Here is a 19,768-nt window from a genome sequence, read left to right as displayed (position 1 = left end):
ATCCACAAAATCATGTAAATGTTTAAAGACATTTCCTTTAGAGTCTCTCTCGATAGCAGCAGCTGGATAGTGCTAAACGCGCTTTTAAAGGTGTTCCTCTGCAGCATGATAACATCTTCCACTCCCAGATTTTGTCTGTGTGCAGACTGCAGAGGGGCAAAACTAGTCTCTCCAGCACCTCCATCACATGATGTGGGGGTAAGTACACATAAGTACTGATGTGAGGGCTATAGGTCTGTACTCATTGAGGCTCTCTATATGAGTCTTTTGGGGATGGAAGTTATGGTGGAGGCCTTCAGACACAGGGAACGGTATTAAAGGATAACAGAGTTGGCTACTTTTTTTTCTGGGATAATACTGTGAGTGTTATTGCTGAATATTGATTACGTTCACTGTACACAGTGTGCACAAAGTCCATGAATTTTTTAAATCACCTGCACCAGTAGATGGCGACAGCAGCAAAGCTCCGGGAAGAAAGGTTTGGCTTGCAGTGACGTCTTCCCACAGCTAGAGGACTCAGGCTACAGACACGCAGTGATTTATAGATTTGATGGAAACGAATGAATACAGGCCATAAAAACATGAACCATAGAAATGAGAATATTTTCATGGGACTGCCTACATTAAACTACTACTTAAACTGCTACATATGACATCATGACAAATACTTAACCTAATAACACCAAGTCCATCGTATTTAATACATGAGTTTTTGTGAGTTTTTCAGACCTCTGCATCATCAGTTTGATTTCTTGAAGTGAAAACCCTGAATAAATTACACAATACATTTTTAAGCAATAAATTGCACAAAAATGCTTTTTTTAAAAAAAAAAAAAAGAAAAAGAAAAAAAGAAAAAACAAAACCTCCCTGATACAAATTAAAAACCACATATGCAAACTGATATTTAATTCCTTTAAAGAAAAAATGTTAGACGGTTCAATAAACACTCCAGATTTTTTTTTAAAAATTGAATTTTCTGGCAATTATTTCGTAGTTCAGCCTTTGCAAAGTCAAAGACTATTACTTTTGGAAAGTACTGCAAGAGAAAGTACTTACCTGCCACATAGGCTACGTGAAGAAATTGGATTACAAATAACATTCAAAGTAACATTTGCAAAGCACACAGTGAGCTTCCTGGAATCGATACACAGCGTGTCCAGACATGTACAGTAATTGGCCACTTTTACTGCAGTGCTGAACTTTTGTCCTCTGTGTCTTTGCCTTGGTTCAGACACACACACCAGTGTGCACACTGCTCACTTTTTTCTACCTCAGGTGGATATACGAACTTTTGGTTTCAGTGTGGCCTTAGGAAAATCAGTTTTTTTCTGGTTGCCACTCTTTTCACAAATTAACCAACAGTATTAAAAAGAGAGGAAAAAAAATCAAGGACAATGAAGAAAATAACAGGCTACGTCAAAAGCTCTGAACTCACTGTTAACACCTTCATCTGACATCAGAGAGAGGATTCAAGAGCCGATATTTACAGTGAATTACTGCAGTAGTCGCTGTATATCCCCTGAACTCTGCTCTTCCTATTAGATGGATTAACCACAGGCTCAGCCAATGGTGGAGCAGCACGCTGACATCATAAAATCTGCAGCAGAGATGAGGGCTTACCAAATAAATAAATGTGGCCAAGTTAGAAGGAGAAAAGCAGGCAGGCTAAACAACTCTTTATTGTCTGCTAGACTGCTGTGTTAACTTTTCCTTTAAACTAGTTTAACGTGTGAGGTCAGAGGGGGCCGTGGGACCACACGGGCCAGGACATAAGGGCAAAGCAAAGGCATCAAATAAAGCACGCACAGGCAGAGGGTTTGTAAAACATCTCGATAGAAACCAGCTGAATGGAAACGGTGCTACTGATCAGCCTGTGGAGCAGTGTAGGTGTGCAGGTGTGTGTGTCTCTGTGTGTGTGTGTGTGTGTGTGTGAGAGAGAGAGAGAGAGAGAGAGACACCGGGTCTTTGATGTAGACAGGCTGATCACAGATCAGATACACGCGCTTCGTATCCAGAAAGCCAACCCCTCTCCCTCCCTCCCTTCCTCTCTCTCCGCCTTTGATCTCGGTCTGCCCTCGATCCGCAGCGGCTCGGAGTCGAGCCGTGCCGGGCTGGAGCAGCAGCAGCAGCACTGTCATGGTGAGCGGACCGGTGCGGGAAACAGCCCACCACACCTCTCACCGGTCAGCTTTGGACTTCTAAGCGACACTCTCTAATCAGGAGGCTCCCTTTGCAGCAGGTAAGAAGAGCTTTGATGTCGCCTTTAGACGCTCGTAGATAAACGACAGACCGAGCCTTGATTGCTGTATCCACAGGACGGGACAAACCTCGCTTTAAAGGCACGAGACGACTGAAACTCTCAGTCTGTGCACGCGTATTGGAGGACTTATTCGCCAGTATCGAGTCTATGGTTGCAAAATTTAGTTTTAATTATTTATTTATTTATTTGTACACTTTGAAAAGGAAGAAGAAGAAACTATGACACGTCCCTTTTGCAAAGCTATGAATGCTGTCTGAGATTATGTTTTTAACAGTTTTCCACATAAAGGAATTTTAATCTTCACTCACACACTGCCTGTATAGTTTATAGGCTACTTATTTACAATGGCTTGAGCTATATTGGTGTTTATAGTTGGAATATTCAAACCCACAACTTCCATGTTTTTATGATGTGATATTAAACGGGTTTCCTCCCTCCTTCCTCCCTTCATGCTGGCATTTCTTTGTAAACTAATTTTCACTTGAATACCCAATAAAAGTGTTTTGTGTTTTTGGTGGGTAAGGTTTGTCCGCCCAGCAAATTTGCATTTAACAAACCTCCAGCAAATCAGTGCTGTTTAAAAGTTTAACCCTGGCTTGCATTGGGTGGAGAAGAATCAAATCACATCATTGTGTTGTTTAGTCTCAGATGATTTTACCCAACCAGCCTTTCTTCCTGATAGACTTTGCACTTTTTTCTTTTCTTTTTTTTAGGGTCTATAAGTCTATAATAACATACTTGTGCACACTCACTTGTTTGATGATTGCTGTTTTTGTTCTTTCAGCTTCAAGCTCTGAGCGGCCCATCAAAATGGTTAGGATGCTTCAGAACACCTTCTCACTTGTGCTAACGTTGCATGTCCTGTATTCATCTCTGGTAAGTTTTTTTTTTTTACATTTTTGCACAAACTTAAAATGGATAATTTTGCTATGCATGTCTTGTTTGTTGCAATGTGTGCAAGGGAAGCTGGATGACACGTGAGCCAAATGCTTTCAGCATGCACAGTTTGTATATATTCTGCAAAAGTAAAAAACGGCAGATACACAAACCGCACATATTCACCTGAAATGTGCTGCATATGCGTTAACTGGGTGACTGCTCAACCTGTGGGATCAGTAAAATCCTTGCTGAAGAGATTGTCAACCGCTGTCTCTGGGCTTAGCATTCACTGCATTGTTGCTTTCTACTTAGATTCTGCTGCTGAACTTTACAGTTTTCCCACAGGGCTCATTCAGGTTCGATCTTATCTCTTCCCTGCAGGATCGGGACTTATTTTCAAACAGGAGTCCCAGGGTTTGAAGGGAGGGGAGGGCGACCTCCATAAATGATTATGGAATCAGACTGCTTTATCTGTTCTGGATGAAATGCAGGAATCTTCTAACTTTCTCTAAATGATTGTCTTTGATTCAGATTCACACGAGAGCCGAAGAGCAGACCAGAGAATGCCGAGAGCAAGAGTACAAGGACCGCTTTGGAAACTGCAAACCCTGCAAGCAGTGTGATGCAGGACAGGAGCTTTCAAAGGTTGGATTTATTCTAAACTTTTTTGATTTGTCCACAAAGAGCGTTTTCCCAAAAAGCAGTGTGCGCCTCAGTTTATTTAAGAAATGGAGAGTGTTGTAATCCATAACAGGTCAGCCGAGTCAGTTTCCCTGAGCTGAACAAAGTTGGCTGGATTTGTGGGGGAAAAACTGTTGGTTTATGAAAAGAATGGACATCACTGTTTAGAAAAGCGTATCTTTTCCAGGGAACAGACATTATTTATTACTTCCTGTCTTTCATGCACAAAAACAGCCAAGCTGTTATTAGCTTTTGTAGAACACCGACCCTTCTTTAATCAGTCACACCCATACTTTTGACCTTCTGCAGCTGAATGGCTTCCATTGTTTTTCCCCCCATTGCGCCCCGTCCAACTTATTGTCTTTACTGTTTGAAGGCAGCCATGCCTAAGCTTGCTGCTTTCGACTGGGAATACAATTTTTTCCACCACCTTAGCCACAGGTTTGTGTGTGTGTGTATGTGTGTGCGCTCGCTTTGTACAAACAGGCCTCTTTAGTGTCAGTTAAGGCTGGTAAGCAGAGGCTTTCCTCTCTGGCAGCAGCTATGTGCCTACCTACTTCTGCAAGTGTAGGCAGTGATGTAAAAGTGAGTAACTGAATTAATGAGTTTGATTTAATAATGATAGTGGAACACAGTAAAGGCTTGCATACCCCCCCCCCGCGCGCGCTGGTACGATGCAGTAAAAAAGCTGAGATAATTAAACCAAAGTTTCTCATTTCTTTGAACACCAAGTCCCCACCTACCTGCTGTTGAAACCCACTGTTTGCATGCAGCGGCCAATCAGAAGGAAAGTGAGGGAAAGGCAAGCTAAAATGGCTTACTTCATACAACTGGAATACTGAGGGGCTACATGACTGATTGTTTTGAGTTATTTTGAATTGTGAATCATTCAAAGCTACTCTAGTAGACTAAAGAAAAAATAGGTCCTCTTGAAGGGTAATTTCTCTAACACTTTTGTCTTTGTGCTGTTTGATTGATTGATTAAAAAGCAGTACAAGTATTATAAAAACATGTATATTTGACAGCGAACTGTCAAAAGAAAAAATGAAAACTTCCAGACTGCAGGATTTGCTGCAGTAAAAAAACATGAAAAGCTCTTAAAGTGAAGAAAATACTGCACATAAAACATCTGCTAAACTGACTTTACACTTCAAAACATCTTTTAGCACCGACGAAAAACTCTGTATCACCCCCCCCTTGACATCTGTTGCACACATGCATTTAAGTCTGGGTCGCCTTTAATCTCAGTGCACACAGACATGCACTCTGTGGTCGCTGATACGCTTCAGTAGTCCTCATGTTCCCCTGCAGCGTCGACGGGCATGAATGCCGCTAGCCACCCTGGGGTCCTGGTTAATAATTGGCTGCCTCATTCTTTCTCTGAAGGTAGCGGGATGCTGACTCAAAATGGAGACCTGGGCCTTCCTCTAGGAGAAAGTTTCCCAGAGAAACAACTTTGTGATCTGAGCTCAGACAATCTGTCTGTATTCTTAAAGGCTAGCCTGAGTGTCGAGAGGGAAGCAAAAAACTTTTGGAGTCCCTCTGTGCAGCTGCCATAGAGATCCCAGAGGAATGTGGCCCAGTTTGCTCTGGAAGTTTGCCTCTGGAAGCCGCTCTGAGGCTGGCTGACAAACATCAATTAGCTCCTCCACGCTAACTGTTGCTAAAAGAACCACCCATACAGAGGGAACATCAATTAAAACCAGTTCTCCCTGACATACTTCACTTTAGGTTTCATTATAGGAGGTTATTTAGTAAAGCTGTGTTGCATCAAGCATGAAGGTGAAGGCGTAAATGGCCTTCCAGTGCATGCTGGAAGATTGCCGGGGGCATTAAAAAAGCTAGGCAGGAACACAACTTTGGCGTGTCAGCATCTTGTAGTATGTAAGGGAGAGTGTAGCATTTCCTCTGGCCACACTTCTAGGACAAAGGACTTCTGGGTGGCACCGGCTAAAGAGAGGGAGCAACAGGCAGCGGCAGAAGTGTCAAAATCACAGTGATTGTTGTGTTTAAACAAGCCAGGCTGTAGTAGATTTTAAACAGAAACAAAGAGAGCGCGTTATGTCCCGCACAAAACTCCTCTTTCAAGTAGCACGCCGTTATTTTTCGCCGTGTTTCATCCCCCGGATCAGATGACTGGCAGGGCCTCCCCGCCCCCTTGTGATTCCCTCTTAATCTCAGAAATATCTGTGCGTCTGAACTTGCTTCAGGTCCCAGCCAGCACACCCCCAGCACCACCGCCTTCTCTCCCCACACTGCAGTGCTGTGTTGTGCTTGGCGGTCTCGCCCAAAGTAGATCAGGAGATAGGGCAGGGAAACGGGATGTTAAGCATCAGTTTTTCTACGTGTTTTCAGGTGAAAACCGCATGAGAGAACTTCATGCAAAACTATGGGAGCAGCCACGCTTCGAGGTTTATTCGCTTTAGTTGGGCTTTTTTCCTCGTAATCTGTCTTTTTTTTTCACACTACAGTTCAAATAGTTTTCTCCCCAGATGATTTCTTTCATCTCGGCGTATCGCTTTGATGCCCTCAAAAATGTTTTAACAGACTGTTTGTTACGTTGCTCTTTTTGCGTAAATAATAACTCCCGTCATCACAGATTTCCGCAGCAGAGTGCAGGCTTTCCTTTAGCTGCTGAACACGTCTCAGTTGGGTCTTTGTTTAGCTTTGTTAGCGGGGATAAAAGAAGAAAGGGACGGCTCCTTGATCAGAGGGGCAGGAACTGGCTCCATTTTCCTTTTGTTTCAGTGCTCTGACCTGCTTGTGTCTTTCGTAGCATCAGCCCTTCCTGCCATGCGGTGCCCCATGGACAGAGCTCGTGCCAGTGCCGGGCTGAGCGCGGACGAATCACCCCGGGGCCCCCTCCTTCATGAAGAAGTGGGTCACAGAACCATGCCCGAGCAGGCCTGGCTGTGCGTTCTTAAAGATCGGATTCAAGTGTCTCTTTCTCTCGTGGTGTGCAATTGTGGGCAGCCAAATCTTTATCCTGACTTTCCCCCCTCTTTATCACTCATCGGTCACCCACATCCACTCCCCTCCCTGGGTTCTTCTGGTCTGCACGACTAGAGGGGTAAGGCCTTATATGGCGAGTTCACAGCAACAGCTGCAGAAGTCCAGCCTTATGGGTCCACCTCGGGCCAGGCCTTGCCCAGGGGTTCAGTGTCAGGCTCACATGTGTTTGGCTGGAAGCACTAAATTCCTCGTCTTCTGTCCTGACTCTGCGGTGCCATCACAAGATCACATATTAGACTCCAGCCTCCATTTTTATTTCTTGCCAGCATGCTTCGCCAATCCCCCCCCACCCAATCATATCTAAACCTTCAGCCCACATTCCAACAGGAATGCACGCCTGGCCGGTGAAACGGGACACGGGTGAAGAGAGAAGAGAAGGGAGAAGCCCTGTTTGAAGCTGACCTTCACTTTAATGATATACGAGCACCCCACCCCACCGCTCCCTGTGTATCTTCCTGGATTTAGATTTCAGTGTGGTAATGCTGGATAACAGGAGGGCAGCTGCTGTGGAGCTGATAATGAATGATCGATGTATGATGTCATTCCCTCGGGGTAACGTCAGCTGTCATGGAAATGTCAGTTTGTCACTGAGGTCTTGCAGAGTCATTTTCAGAGATGTGACACAAAGAAAGGGAGAAAAACAGACAGGGGAAAGAACTGAAACAGTTTTGGCTTCTTCTTAGGAAAACTTTATAATGTTGCTTTAAAATGTTGAAGACTTTTGTGTTTCTACTTTGCCAGCTGATATAAAGACTGGGAAAGTCTTAGAAAAAACTCACACAAGCAAAAAAAATATACACATTAAATTCCACACAACCAATAAAATAATAAAATCATATCTTTTAATTTACATTATCCTTATTTTTGCGTCTCTCAGGTGATAATAAAGGGGTTTTTTTAAGCATTAGATCATTCACACAGTTGAAGGAAGCTGTGCTTTTTATGTGCACTTTCAATTGCTGAACACAAAAAGAGTATTCATCTTGTTTTCTCCATATACCTCTCCATAATCCTTGCCCCCTTCCTGAAGCGTTTCCTTTGCTTTGCTGGCCTCTCAATCAACGGGACACTCACTGAGTCTGCTTGGAGTGGGAGTCCCACACAAACGCAGCAATAAACCTGCAATAATACAACAGTGGGTGTCCCCTCCAGCCTTTATTATTCAAATGCATGGCCTTTCTGGGTCTTGCAGCGGAAGGCTACTCATTCATACTGACAGAGTCAGGGAGCTTATTGCCAGTGTAAGATGGACTCTCAAAAGAGGCAGGCCACTGTTCTCGTCTGATCCCGCGAGCCAAGATCGTTCTTTAATTCCAGACCCCCGGTAGGCCGCATTCAAGCACTCTTTTCACCAGCTGCACATCACCCCAAACCAACAACCCCACCTCTTACCCGGTGTATTTCTCCCATTAATCCTTCCAGGAATGTGGCTTTGGTTATGGAGAGGATGCCCGGTGTGTGCCCTGTCGGAGCAGTCGCTTCAAAGAGGACCGGAGCCTGCAGAAGTGCAAACCCTGCCTGGACTGTGGACTGATCAACCGCTTCCAGAAGGGCAACTGCTCCACCACGAGCAACGCCGTGTGTGGTGACTGCCTGCCAGGGTGAGAGGACGCATCTTACTGGTCAGTTTTATGAAAACCTACACGTTAATGGCATCTGTTTTGGTTAACAAACATGTGATTTTGTGTCTTGCACAGATATTACAGGAAGACGAAACTAAGCGGTTTCCAGGACATGGAGTGTATACCTTGTGGAGACCCTCCACCTCCTTATGAGCCCAACTGTAAGCACCTTTGCTTTCTCTGACCTCCTCTAACAGTTGGACTAACATGAGTGGGAGATTTTGTCCACTGTTCTCATGAACACACCCCATTCATACCTAACTCACAATAGATGATGTTTTAACATGAAACAACAGGGATACAATAGTCCAAAAGCAAACATCACCCTCCATGACAAACTTTTGAACTCCTTGCCAAACTGCTGCTGGAACCAAATAAAAAGTGCCACAACAAAGGTTGGGCACGCACATGCCAGCACACGGTAGTGGAGTAACCAGCACCGCAGCCATATTTCATTCACCAGCCCTCGCTGAGCCTGCCAGCTACGCTATATGTGCAAATAAATGCTTGGATTTACAAGCTGAGCAGTTGAAAAGCTGAAATGGATACCAGTAGCATAATAGTGGATTTGCCAACAGTGGATTATATTAGTTCAGTGCATGTCACTCATTTTTAAAAAAATCTGTTTGGATTAAATGCGCAAACTTCCTTAAACAAAAAACCCAACAGCGTTCCTAAAAATGACCCTAATGTTCTTTGTCTTTGTCCCAGCACCAAAGTAAACATGTCCGCAGGAGTGTGCCGCTTCGAGCAGCATAATTTATTTCCATTATGCAAAAAAAACAAGGAGGTGTGCTCTGATGCATTCACAAAGTATTGTGGGCTTGCATTCCTGTAGGCTGCAGATCCAATTAACTTCTTTCTTCTGGCCTTTGTAAGTAGTTAAGTGCAACCTTATGATTTCAGGTTTCCACATAAAACCAACAGGCGAGTGAACTTATACCTTTTGGTAATTGAGTGTGACTTCCTGATGGCGGAGGATACGGCAGCTGTTTCCAGCAAGGCTCTTTTTTTGGCAACAAGAACTTTGGGGCTGTTCAAGCCAGAGTTAACACCCCAGTGTCAAATAAATGAGGACAGCTCTGGGAAAACTCTTAAAAAGGAAAAAAACAGAAACACTTTTGCGCATGAGCCCCAGGTATAAAGAAGAGTCGCTTCATCGCATCATCCGCTGCCGGTTGGGTTTTTCATCTTTGTATCTCTGTCGGTGTAGCGCGTGTAATGAGCGCTGGCCTTGACAGCCCCCCTCCCCGTCTGCACATTCGTCCATCTGCGCAGCTCCCCGTTTTGATAATAGTGCAGCCCCCGTGAAACAAAATGGCCATTGTGTCTGAGAACATAGCTGGTAGTTAGCTCCTACAGAGACTCTCAGTGGAACATTTCCAAATGTTTGAAAATCTCGTCCCCCCTCCCTTCTCCCTCCACCTCTGCCTCCAGTGTTATCTTGAGCAGGGTGGTGAAAACTTAAAGGGCAGATCATTCTAATAGGCCACACCGGGCCCGGGGGCTGGTGGTGGTGGGGGTAAAGGTGCAGCTGTGCAGGGGAGGTATGCTGCCGTCTGTGGTGGACTGTAAATCTCAAACCCCTCCTTTCTTCTCCTCCTTTTTTCTTTTATGCCCCCCCACCCCGCCAGTGGCTTCTTGGAGCTGAGTTAAAAATGAGGTTGTGTTTTATGGATTCCCTTCAGCCTCTTTAATGCGTTTCATCTGCTGAAGTTTTTCACTGTCACGGTAGATCTCAGAGACTAAATAGCACACGGGCGTGCAGACAGATATGTGTGCACGTGCGCACACATACACACACTTGTTGAAGGAATGCTACCTGCTCTTTGTGGCTTGTCCCGGTATCACATTTATTACAGTGTCAGAAAGGATTTAGAGCGAGTCAGACGGGAATTTGATCCTTATTTTTGTTCAGAGAACAGAGAAACCGTGCCGTCAGCTATAAAACACAGTTTTATTATTAGGTATATTTGAGGCAGGTTGGAAAAACTGTACTAATATTACTACTTTCTGATAGTGCTACTACACACTACACACACTCACTTGCCACTTTAATAGGTACAGCTTGCTAATACCAGGCTGGTCCTTTGTGGCACAGAATCAACAAGGTGCAGGAAACAGATTTTGGTCCGTGATGACGTGACAGCGTCACACAGTTGCTGCAGATTTCTGAGCTGCACATCCATAATGGGAATCTCCCATTAGACCACATCACAAAGGTGCTGTATTAGATCAAGAAACCAGTTTGAGATGATTCGAGCTTTGTGGTGAAGCAGCCATCAGAAGATGGGTACACTGTGGACCTCAGCTGGTGCTTAAGTATGCCAAGGAAATATCCCCTGAACTATTATACCACCAGTAGCCTGATCTGTTGATACAAGGGAGGGTGGATGGATGCTTTCATGTTGTTTACTCCAAATTCTGACCCCACCATGTTGCAGCAGAAATTGGGAAAATGCCGCCCTGTCTGATGAGTCTCAGTCTTCTGATGTTTAATGCTGGTAATCGCATGTAGCCTCAGTTTTCTGTTCTGAGCTGACAGGAATGATGGCAGTCCTATTCAGAAATTCATAATGTTAGAGAAAAAAAACAGAGCTTATAGATATATGTCATTAGCATATTGCTCCACCTTAAATTTTATACCACATAACATGTTTAGACTTTGATAGAGCTCCATTATAAAAGCGTTCAGGCGTTTTGACAGCTCCTAATTAAATACGCCAAAACCTTTGTTCAGCTCTACTAAAGAAGCTCTTAAAATAGTGTTCATAGACGGTCAAAGAGCCTTCAGAGGTGTAAAGAAGTGCTTCTTTTATTTGGACTTTGTGGCATTCCATAAAGTCAGCAGGCTATGAAAGGCTGTGGTTTATTGGTCTGGTTTGTATGCAGATAATATCAGCAGGTGAGCTCTCTTCAATGGACCAGTGTTGGTCTGTGTTTGCTGCAGCTGCTGCGTCTCCGATAACAGACTGGCTTGAGATGCTCGTCTCGGATGAGCTGAATTTGACCATGACAATGAAGGGAGAGTTTAAACATAGCGGTAAGACGTCAGATACAGTACAGAGAGATTATTGGCATAACTCTCACAAAACACAAACTTGCTGATATTTCAGCTTGTCAGTGTCAGTGTGGGGTGAGGAATATATATTTTACAAATGGCATACAGTACTGTGCAAAAGTCTTGAGCTACCCCTCATTTCTTTATGTTTTGATAGGAAATTTGGGGAAAAAGGTGTTTGCAGTGTGTTTAGGATCATTGCCATATTGAAAAAGTGAAGCTGTTGTCAGTCAGGTTCTTTCTAGATGGTACTGCATGATAGATTAAAATCTGAAGGCTGAAATGTAGTCCCAAACCATTTCTTGACGGCCACTGCGGCCATTTCTGATAAAGCTTCAGTGAACAGTAGATGATCAACTGAAGTGACAGATGTATCACTCAGGTCCTGCGTGAGGCCTTTGCTAGATTTTTTTTGTATTTCTTAAGGGTACGGCTTTCAGATCTGCTGTAGATTTCCGTTTGTCCCGCAAACTGTGCTGTCATTCGCATTTTTCACAGATTCAACTAAAGAAACTGGAACAAATTGTGTTTTTGCCACAGGTCAGCAGTAACAAGGTGGTTCTTTGCCAAGTTGTTTGTTATGTATGGGCACAAGGCTGGTTCATGCCTTGAATTAGGTGCTTGAATGATTCACAGGTCAGCATTAGGTGGCTTAACAAACAGAAATAAAACAATCCCCTGAAAATGGTCAGGTACAAGGAGTGGACTGAACATGACTAAACGTAACTGAAACAGCAGCCACTGTCCAAAGAAAAACTTCAGAAAGCCTGAAGAAATATTGTTTGACATTACATTCAAAGTCTGGCTCCTTATTTGCATATTAAAACCACTCTTTTTAGAAAAGTGGTCAGATATAAACAAATTGTGTCTTTCATGGCAATAATGATTAGATTAGGAAAAAAATACTAATATGCAGTTTGAAGATGTACGTTTTTTTACACTTTTTTTTCCAGGTAAAAAACTATTTCCTACCAAATACCCTCTCAATGAAAACCTTTGAATCCATCAGGTAACATGAACTTTGAATCCAGCTGTAACCACTGTTCAAATGTCTATTTTGTAAAAGTTTGCAAATTAGAAATTACATAAATAGTGCCTCAGTTGCATATTTAAACAAACAAAAAAAAATCACAAAACATGGAATATAATGTAAATAGTCAAGTGTGTAAATTTTACTGGGATGTATTATCCCATTCATCTCCGCTGTCATGTAGTATTTATTGATGCCGGAGCAGGATTGAATGCTTCACTTCACACAAAGTCTTTGCCCCCTGGGTCAAACTGAGTATTGTAACTCCGCTTGGTTATTATTATTATTTTAGTTGGTCTCTCTCCCCCCCCCCTTTGAAAGGAATGTTAAAATACCCCTATCCCCTATCTGTCTGCATTAAAGAAAAGAAAAAAAAACCTCCACAAAGTTAAATGTTTACATTGCATAACAAAGAGCTCTTGGAAGTGAAAATGCTCAAACCAGCTGTCTTTATGATTAATATACTGAAAGCAAACAGCAAAGTTTTCTCAAACAAATGTCATTCATTATATTTGCCATACTTTTGGTAAATTTTCAGTCTGCTTTGCATCCATGATGATCAGAGACAGTAATGGTAAGCTAGTTGCACGTGGTCTCGGAGATAAGTTTCTTCCAAACAGACTGCTTTTGTTTTTTTTGTCCACCTCTTCTTAAAGCTGCAGACGAATGTGGAGACGTGCAGCTTACATGCTATACATGTTACCCTGTCTCCTGATATCTCATCACTCAGGATGTCTGTGCCACACTGTTTCTGTGTATTGCTGTGATTAAAATCTGGAGAGGATTGAGAACGTGCTGCTGCAGACGTGCTTAGTTTTATAACCCTGGTAAATTTACATGGGTTAAGAAAAAATGCTACCTAACCCTTAAAAAAAATAAAAACAGCGTTTAGAAAGAAAAGGTGCAGCAAGCTTGTTTTTATTATGTGTTGCAAATCAGGTTTAAAAACTGCTGTGTTTAAAAATCTGCCAAATCAAATATCCTCGGCAACCTTGTTTGATTAACATTTGGGATAAATAACACACATAAGAGTTCAACATTTAAAACTAAATTTTAAGTTTGTTTTGCAATTTTATTTGTTTGTTTGTTTCTCTATCAAAGTATAAATCCTAAAGCAGACATATTTTAATCTGCTAATATTAAACAATGCTAAAGTTTCAAATAATTTCAAAAAGTTGCAAAAAAAGCTTCAGACTCCTCTACATGCTTGGTTTTTGACAGTTTTTTCTACTCTTTGCCCTGTATGATGTCAGAGTGTTGATATGCCTAATTTGGTCATTTCTGGCACAGCAGCCCCACCCACCTCCCCGTTCAAATTATTGTTTATTTGCGGCAGCCAATCAGGAGGAACATGGCTCACAGAAAGAAAAATGGAGTCAGAATGGCTTGTTTCACATGTACGATCTAATATCCCTGTGTTGGTGTTGTTCCTACATTATCAGAATAATGTTGGTCAAGGATCAACATTGTCTGTTCATTCACTTAGCATTAGCCAAAAAGTTAGCCAATGACTTTACTTTCCTGCTTTGGTGGTCGACTGTGTGTAGCAACTAGTTGAGAAAATACAGGGACACTCAGCAGGTAAGCAGACAGACATTTTTGCTTGGGAGTCGGCAAAAGGGCAAAATAAAAAGCTTCAAAACTGACACGTTACTGTTAAGTGTATGCTAATGCTACAGCTAAGTGTCTATTGTTTGCTTCCATGTTTGCACAAAGTGGCCAAAAATGCCACATAAAGCAGCTTTAAACAGCGTTAGAAAACCCATAGAAGTTTTCAGTATAGCTGCTCTTAGTTACATATGGAGCCTGTATTTTATCTATATCTGTGGGGTGTTGAGAAGGATAATTATACATAGCAGGAGCCAATTTTTTTTCCAAACAGCATTAATCCACATTATATGCCGATGTTCTGCATGTGTGGGAACTTGAGCTGCATTCTTTGTAAGCCTGCCCTATCCATATGAGTTTTTGTCTTTGTGTTAAAGGTCACGAAGGTGGGTACACACACTGACATCACATTTCCCCTCAGGAAGGAGGACTGTAATGCCACGCTCACACACTCTGTGACACAACATTAAGCTTTCCCTCTGCCACATACACACTCCTATGTGACCAGTATGTCCGCCTCTTGATTTAAAAGCTGTTAGGGCGGCCTGAGGGTAGAGGGGGGGAAACGACTGTAAATCTTCTTCTGCAGAGTATGAGGCAGAGGCAGATAAAAGAATTTAACATGGAGTCTTTCTCTTTGAACTCTACTTTTTTCATTAGCATGGAGATTACTGACTTGAGGCAAATAGAAGTTGATTGGCTGAGAAATCTTTTAAGCAAAAAGTGTTATCCTCATTTTTGTCATTGTTGTTTTAACCCTTTTTTGTGTCTGATACCTTGCTGGTAAACTGTGTTTCACATTTGTCTCCTTTCCACTTCCTCGGCAGGCAGTGGGCGTGTGAATCTGGTGCCGCTGCCCTCGGTAGTGACCAGTCCACGGGACATGGCTCTGGCTGCGGTCATCTGCAGCGCTCTTGCTACAGTCCTGCTGGCCCTGCTCGTTCTGTGTGTCATCTACTGCAAGAGGCAGCTGCTGGAGAAGAAGCCCAGCGGTGAGTCCCGATGCTCTGAAGCTGCATGTTTCACATTTTCTTGTGTCCAAAAGAACCATCAGAATAAGAGATGGAACTTAATGAACGTGGTTGTGGCAGAGGTGTAAAGTAAGATTAAAGTTTTAGTGCAAGAACGTTTTCATGCACCTTGACAACACAGCAAGCTTTGGACTTTGAACGCCCGCATCAGGTGCTGAACTTTCAGGGCACAGTAAAATTTCTAGTTCGATATGTACTCTAGTCAAGCTTTCCAAAAACAAAGGAAAGCTCATCAGTGTTCCAAAACGTATTTAGTTATACAACATCAAACAGTGTAGATAAGATGGCGATAAGTTATCTCAAACGTGTGCTTTAAGACGTGCCGAGAGGGCAGCTATGTGGAAGCTGGAGTCTGTAGTCCTTACACAACGTAATCAGAGGTTTACACACCCCTTTTGGGCATGAATGTCGTGGTTATTTTGGGCTATTTATGGTTATTTTGCACTGTTCTTTTTCCAGTTGCACAGCATACATCTTTAATGATTTAAAAAAATGAGACTTGGCTGCACAAGTTTGAAATTATTTGGGATTTTTGGTAGTTTCTGTTTGCCAACATAAAAAGGATTTGCTTGATAGCACTCAGTGGATTGACCAATATTCAGAACAATGGGAAAGTCCAAGGAACTCGGTGAAGATCTAAGATTTAGACAAGTAGGGAAGGTCTCTTTGAGGTATTTCTAAACAACTGCAGGTTTTAAGATCATTAGTTCAAATAACTGTACGAGTAGATCCTCATGTTCTTCTGAAGTTTGCAGCTGCCCACATGGACAAGCCAAACGTCTTCTAGGGAAAGGTTTTATTGTCAGATGAGACAAAGATTGAGCTGTTTGGCCACAATGACGAGAGATATGTTTGGAGGAGTAAAAGTGAGGGTTTCAAACTAAAGAACACTGTATAAACTGTCAAGCATAATAGTGGTAGCTTCAGCTTTACCTCAAATAACATTTAAAACGTGGGCACAGTTGGGTGTTCGAACAGGACAAAGGTTCCAAATGCACATCAGAACTGGTTTTGTGATAAAACAGGCTAACATTAAGCTGTGAACTATGGTAAAAGCCAGGTCCATACCAGGAAAGCAACTCATTTGAATGGATTTAAATTCAAACTTGTGCACCCAATTCCTGGTTTTGAAATCATTAAAGATGTATGCAATCCAACCTGGAAAAAGAACAAAGAAATATTCTGCATATGAAGGGACTCTATAGCTGTAAATAAGGCAGCTGTATGAACATGCCATTGCTCCTTTTAACTCTAAGAACAGGGCGCAGTGTTGAGCTTTATCAAACCCTGATGTTGCATATTTGCGGCATTCTTGAGTCCAAAAATGCCTCAATATGTGAAACGTCCCCAGGCAAAGAATTAATGACATCACGTTTCCCTTGCTGTGCTTGCTCCAAACAAAGAGTGCGGTAGAAGTTACCAAGGAGGTACCGGTTGTGTATTGTTCTTTTGGTTTTTCATACTTGTGTGATGTAAAGTGAGTTAATTATTTCATCAGTAGTTTCAGCCAGTAGAAACACGCACCCCGCCCTTCACTCCAGCGAAATGCTAACAGTTGTTTTTTTAAATTATACAAAGGAATTTTGATTGGTCTTATGGACCCGAGGGTTGTAAGGCATTTCCCAACGCATAAGAGAGCATGTAAATTTAGTAGATAAACACTACGGTTGGAGCTGGAAGGATTTCACCTGACAGAAGTCATAAGATGAGCAAAGCTGTACCACACTGGTTTCTGTAATTAGTCTTAAAAGTCCCACCTTTTATTTGGCAGTTCTCAATCGAGGTAATAATGCTGTTATAAAAGTTTCACAGTCATTACTTAATCTGTCGTCTCTGTGTGTTTCCTCAGCAGCTTCTCTGAGGTCTCAGGACTGTCCTTACCGCGGAGCAGAGCTCTCCTGCCTGGACGCCCGCTGGCTCCATGACTTTCCACAGAGACCTTGCTGCCAGTGTCACCTGGGCCCCGGACACACCTGTGGTAGGCTGCGGTTCACATCAAAGGGATTTTGCACTAAAATCGACAGACAATGACTACAAACACTGGGTGAATTTCTGTTTGTGTAAAGTTGTGTCCCTGTGTGTGCTGTTCAGGTCCCGTCCATCTAATCCCGTCTCTGTGCTGCGATGAGAGCTGCAGTCTGGGCCGCAGCCAGGGTAACAGTCCTTTCCAGTCCCAGATGAGTCTCAGTGAAGGGTGAGGATAAAAAAAATACAACAGATATTTTAAGATAGAAGTTTTTTGTTTTGGTTTTTTTACAGCACAAAGAGCAACTAGCTGAGGTTAAGACGCGGCTGCTGAGTAACTCCATATTACTTGCATTACATTAAAGCTTATCATAACATGCTGGTTTGGTTAACACCTTTATCCAAACATTTGTCAGCACAGACAGAAATGACTAAGAACCTGCAGTGTTTGCACTACTTGGCTCTGCTGAGTGGCTAATGGCTAAATTTAACATTAAAGCTCTGCATTTTTAGTATTTATTCTCTACCAGACTAAATGTGCATGATTCACAGTTCAAAACAAGTCTTTTAGCTACTCTCGCTTTAACCTACCTTTCTACTGATTGGTTGCCCCTTGCAAACGGAATGTCTGATAATCACATGGGTGGAGCTTCAGAGTAGGCTAGTCAGCTGCAAAACTGGTACCCACTGCTTTATCGCCTCGGGCCCAACGTTCTATTTTCAGGTGTTTCAGCGAGGTGTTGCAGATGCAATTTAAATGACACCTTTGAAGTGCTGACAGCACACAGAAGCCACAGGGTGTGGCTGCAGACAGATTTGGGATGATATTAACTACAATTTTCTTAATTATGCTTCCCAGAAATGCAAACATGGACGAGGACCTGGAAGGACATGCTGAGGCTGTCTGTGGGGCTGAGTATTTTGATGAACCTGCAGAAGGACCTGTGGTGGTGGGAGAAGAGCAGGATGAGGGGGAAAGGTGCGGGTTGAGGGACAAATCCCCTGAGAGGAGCTCACGGAGCTGCAGTGAAGCTGTGACAGATGTACCGACTCAGGAAGGTGAGGCGATGTTAGCTTAACTCCTCTTTCAGAGAACAAATCACAAACACTGATACTGATTTTTGTTTTTAAATTTGGTTAAGAAATGTTTTAATTCTTCATATTTTATTAGTGTATTAACACACTTGCTTGTGCAAAGAAAAAGATCACATGGCCTCTCCCATGATTTAAAACACAGACTCGGTATGAAATAAATCCCATAATCCCTGCTGAGAGTTAGAAGCTGTTCATCAACTGCTCTCAAACTCACGGCTTGCCTTTTTATAGCCTTGGACGCGACTCTGTGTCCATGAGGAGCAGCTGGTAAACAAAGTTCTTTGATGTAGACAAGACTGTCCTGTTTTAAGTCAGGTTCTTGGCTGGGCGAGGGTAGATACGTTACTAATCGCTGCGTGTCTGCATTCCTCTTCCTGCTCTCTTTCCAGGATGACATAGATTTCTTTGGCTTGTGTTCCACCCTTGAACCACCCTGGACTCAACAACAGCCGTGGCCGGATCCTGTCTCGGATTTCTCACTAGTCCACCCCCATCAAACACACAAAAAAAACAAAAAAACCCACCGCAACCACCACTAAATACACTCGGACAACCAGTGTGGCCACTCTGCCCTCTTCAGAGCCCTCCATCTACCAGAATATGTGCTTACATGCAAACAAAAGCATAGAGACTGTGAATTGGTTGACCCAGAAGGTAAAAATCATATGAAGTTCAAATGTCGAGGAGTACTGACCTATTACTGCGGAGCGCAGTGAATCAAAATGAGCCTCTGCTCTGCATCGAGAATGTCTTGCATCTTCATGTGTAAGAGAACAAACAAACTAAAAAAACCTGTACCGCTCATTTAGCAGCTGGTGTTATGAAGCTTTTGTGTGTAAAGTTGTAAAGTTTGAAGTGTGACGAAAAGTGTCAAAAGTGATTATGTTGCACATTGAAGACAATCTTGATAATATGGAACAAGTTAAGATGAGGAATGTCTAAGTGATAAATATGTTGTAGATACTGTAAGATAGTAAATAGGTCAATATTTTTGTAACATAGATAGGCATCATGTATGTCCCCCTCCCATGCACCCAGTTATAATGACGATGGTTGTGTTTGGTCACTTCCATGTGCCATTTTTGTAAATAAACCACTTGAACATGTTTACATACATTCTGTCTTCATTTTTATTTTTTGTTAAATGTAAAAATTCTTTAATGAAATTAAAAAGTCAGTCATACGGATAAAGTTCTGAGGTCTTTTTTTTCTGTTAATCAATAACCACGTAGTTAGGTACTGCACTGCTTTGAATCAGTCACTCACTCATGTGATAATAGACTTCTCTGCAATTTTGGTGATCCCGATGCAAACTGTAGCCTCAGTGTCCTGTTCTTAGCTGATGAGTGGGACCTGGTGTGGTCTTCTGTAGTCCATATGCTTCAAAGTTCCCGTGTTGTTACAACCAAAGTATGCAGATGAGCATCTCTGAATGAGAGAACAGTTACTTGTTGCCTTCCTATCAACTTAGTCTCCTCTGACATCATCAAGGCATTTTCATCCAGAGAACTGCCACTCACTGG

General features: G+C 42.6%; 1 protein-coding gene across 2 annotated transcripts; it reads left to right on the top strand.

The window, feature by feature from the left end:
• Positions 1–1,661: 1,661 nt before the first annotated feature.
• Positions 1,662–19,428, top strand: LOC100692417 (tumor necrosis factor receptor superfamily member 19). 2 transcript variants are annotated; one of them, XM_003441696.5, is made up of 10 exons: positions 1,662–2,240; positions 3,046–3,137; positions 3,672–3,785; positions 8,256–8,434; positions 8,531–8,616; positions 14,982–15,146; positions 17,038–17,163; positions 17,277–17,379; positions 18,010–18,209; positions 18,635–19,036. In XM_003441696.5, the coding sequence occupies exons 2-10, from the start codon at positions 3,072–3,074 to the stop codon at positions 18,637–18,639; spliced, it is 1,044 nt and encodes a 347-aa protein (XP_003441744.1). In that variant the 5' UTR covers positions 1,662–2,240; positions 3,046–3,071; the 3' UTR covers positions 18,640–19,036. The 2 variants fall into 2 exon arrangements, with proteins under 2 accessions (XP_003441744.1, XP_005474625.1); XM_005474568.4 differs by having other exon boundaries at positions 1,667–2,240; positions 17,035–17,163; positions 18,635–19,428.
• The last annotated feature ends 340 nt before the right edge of the window (positions 19,429–19,768 follow it).

This window comes from Oreochromis niloticus, linkage group LG14 (assembly GCF_001858045.2).
Source record: "Oreochromis niloticus isolate F11D_XX linkage group LG14, O_niloticus_UMD_NMBU, whole genome shotgun sequence".
NCBI classification, from domain to species: Eukaryota; Metazoa; Chordata; class Actinopteri; order Cichliformes; family Cichlidae; genus Oreochromis; species Oreochromis niloticus.
This window is presented reverse-complemented; position numbering and strand designations above follow the sequence as displayed.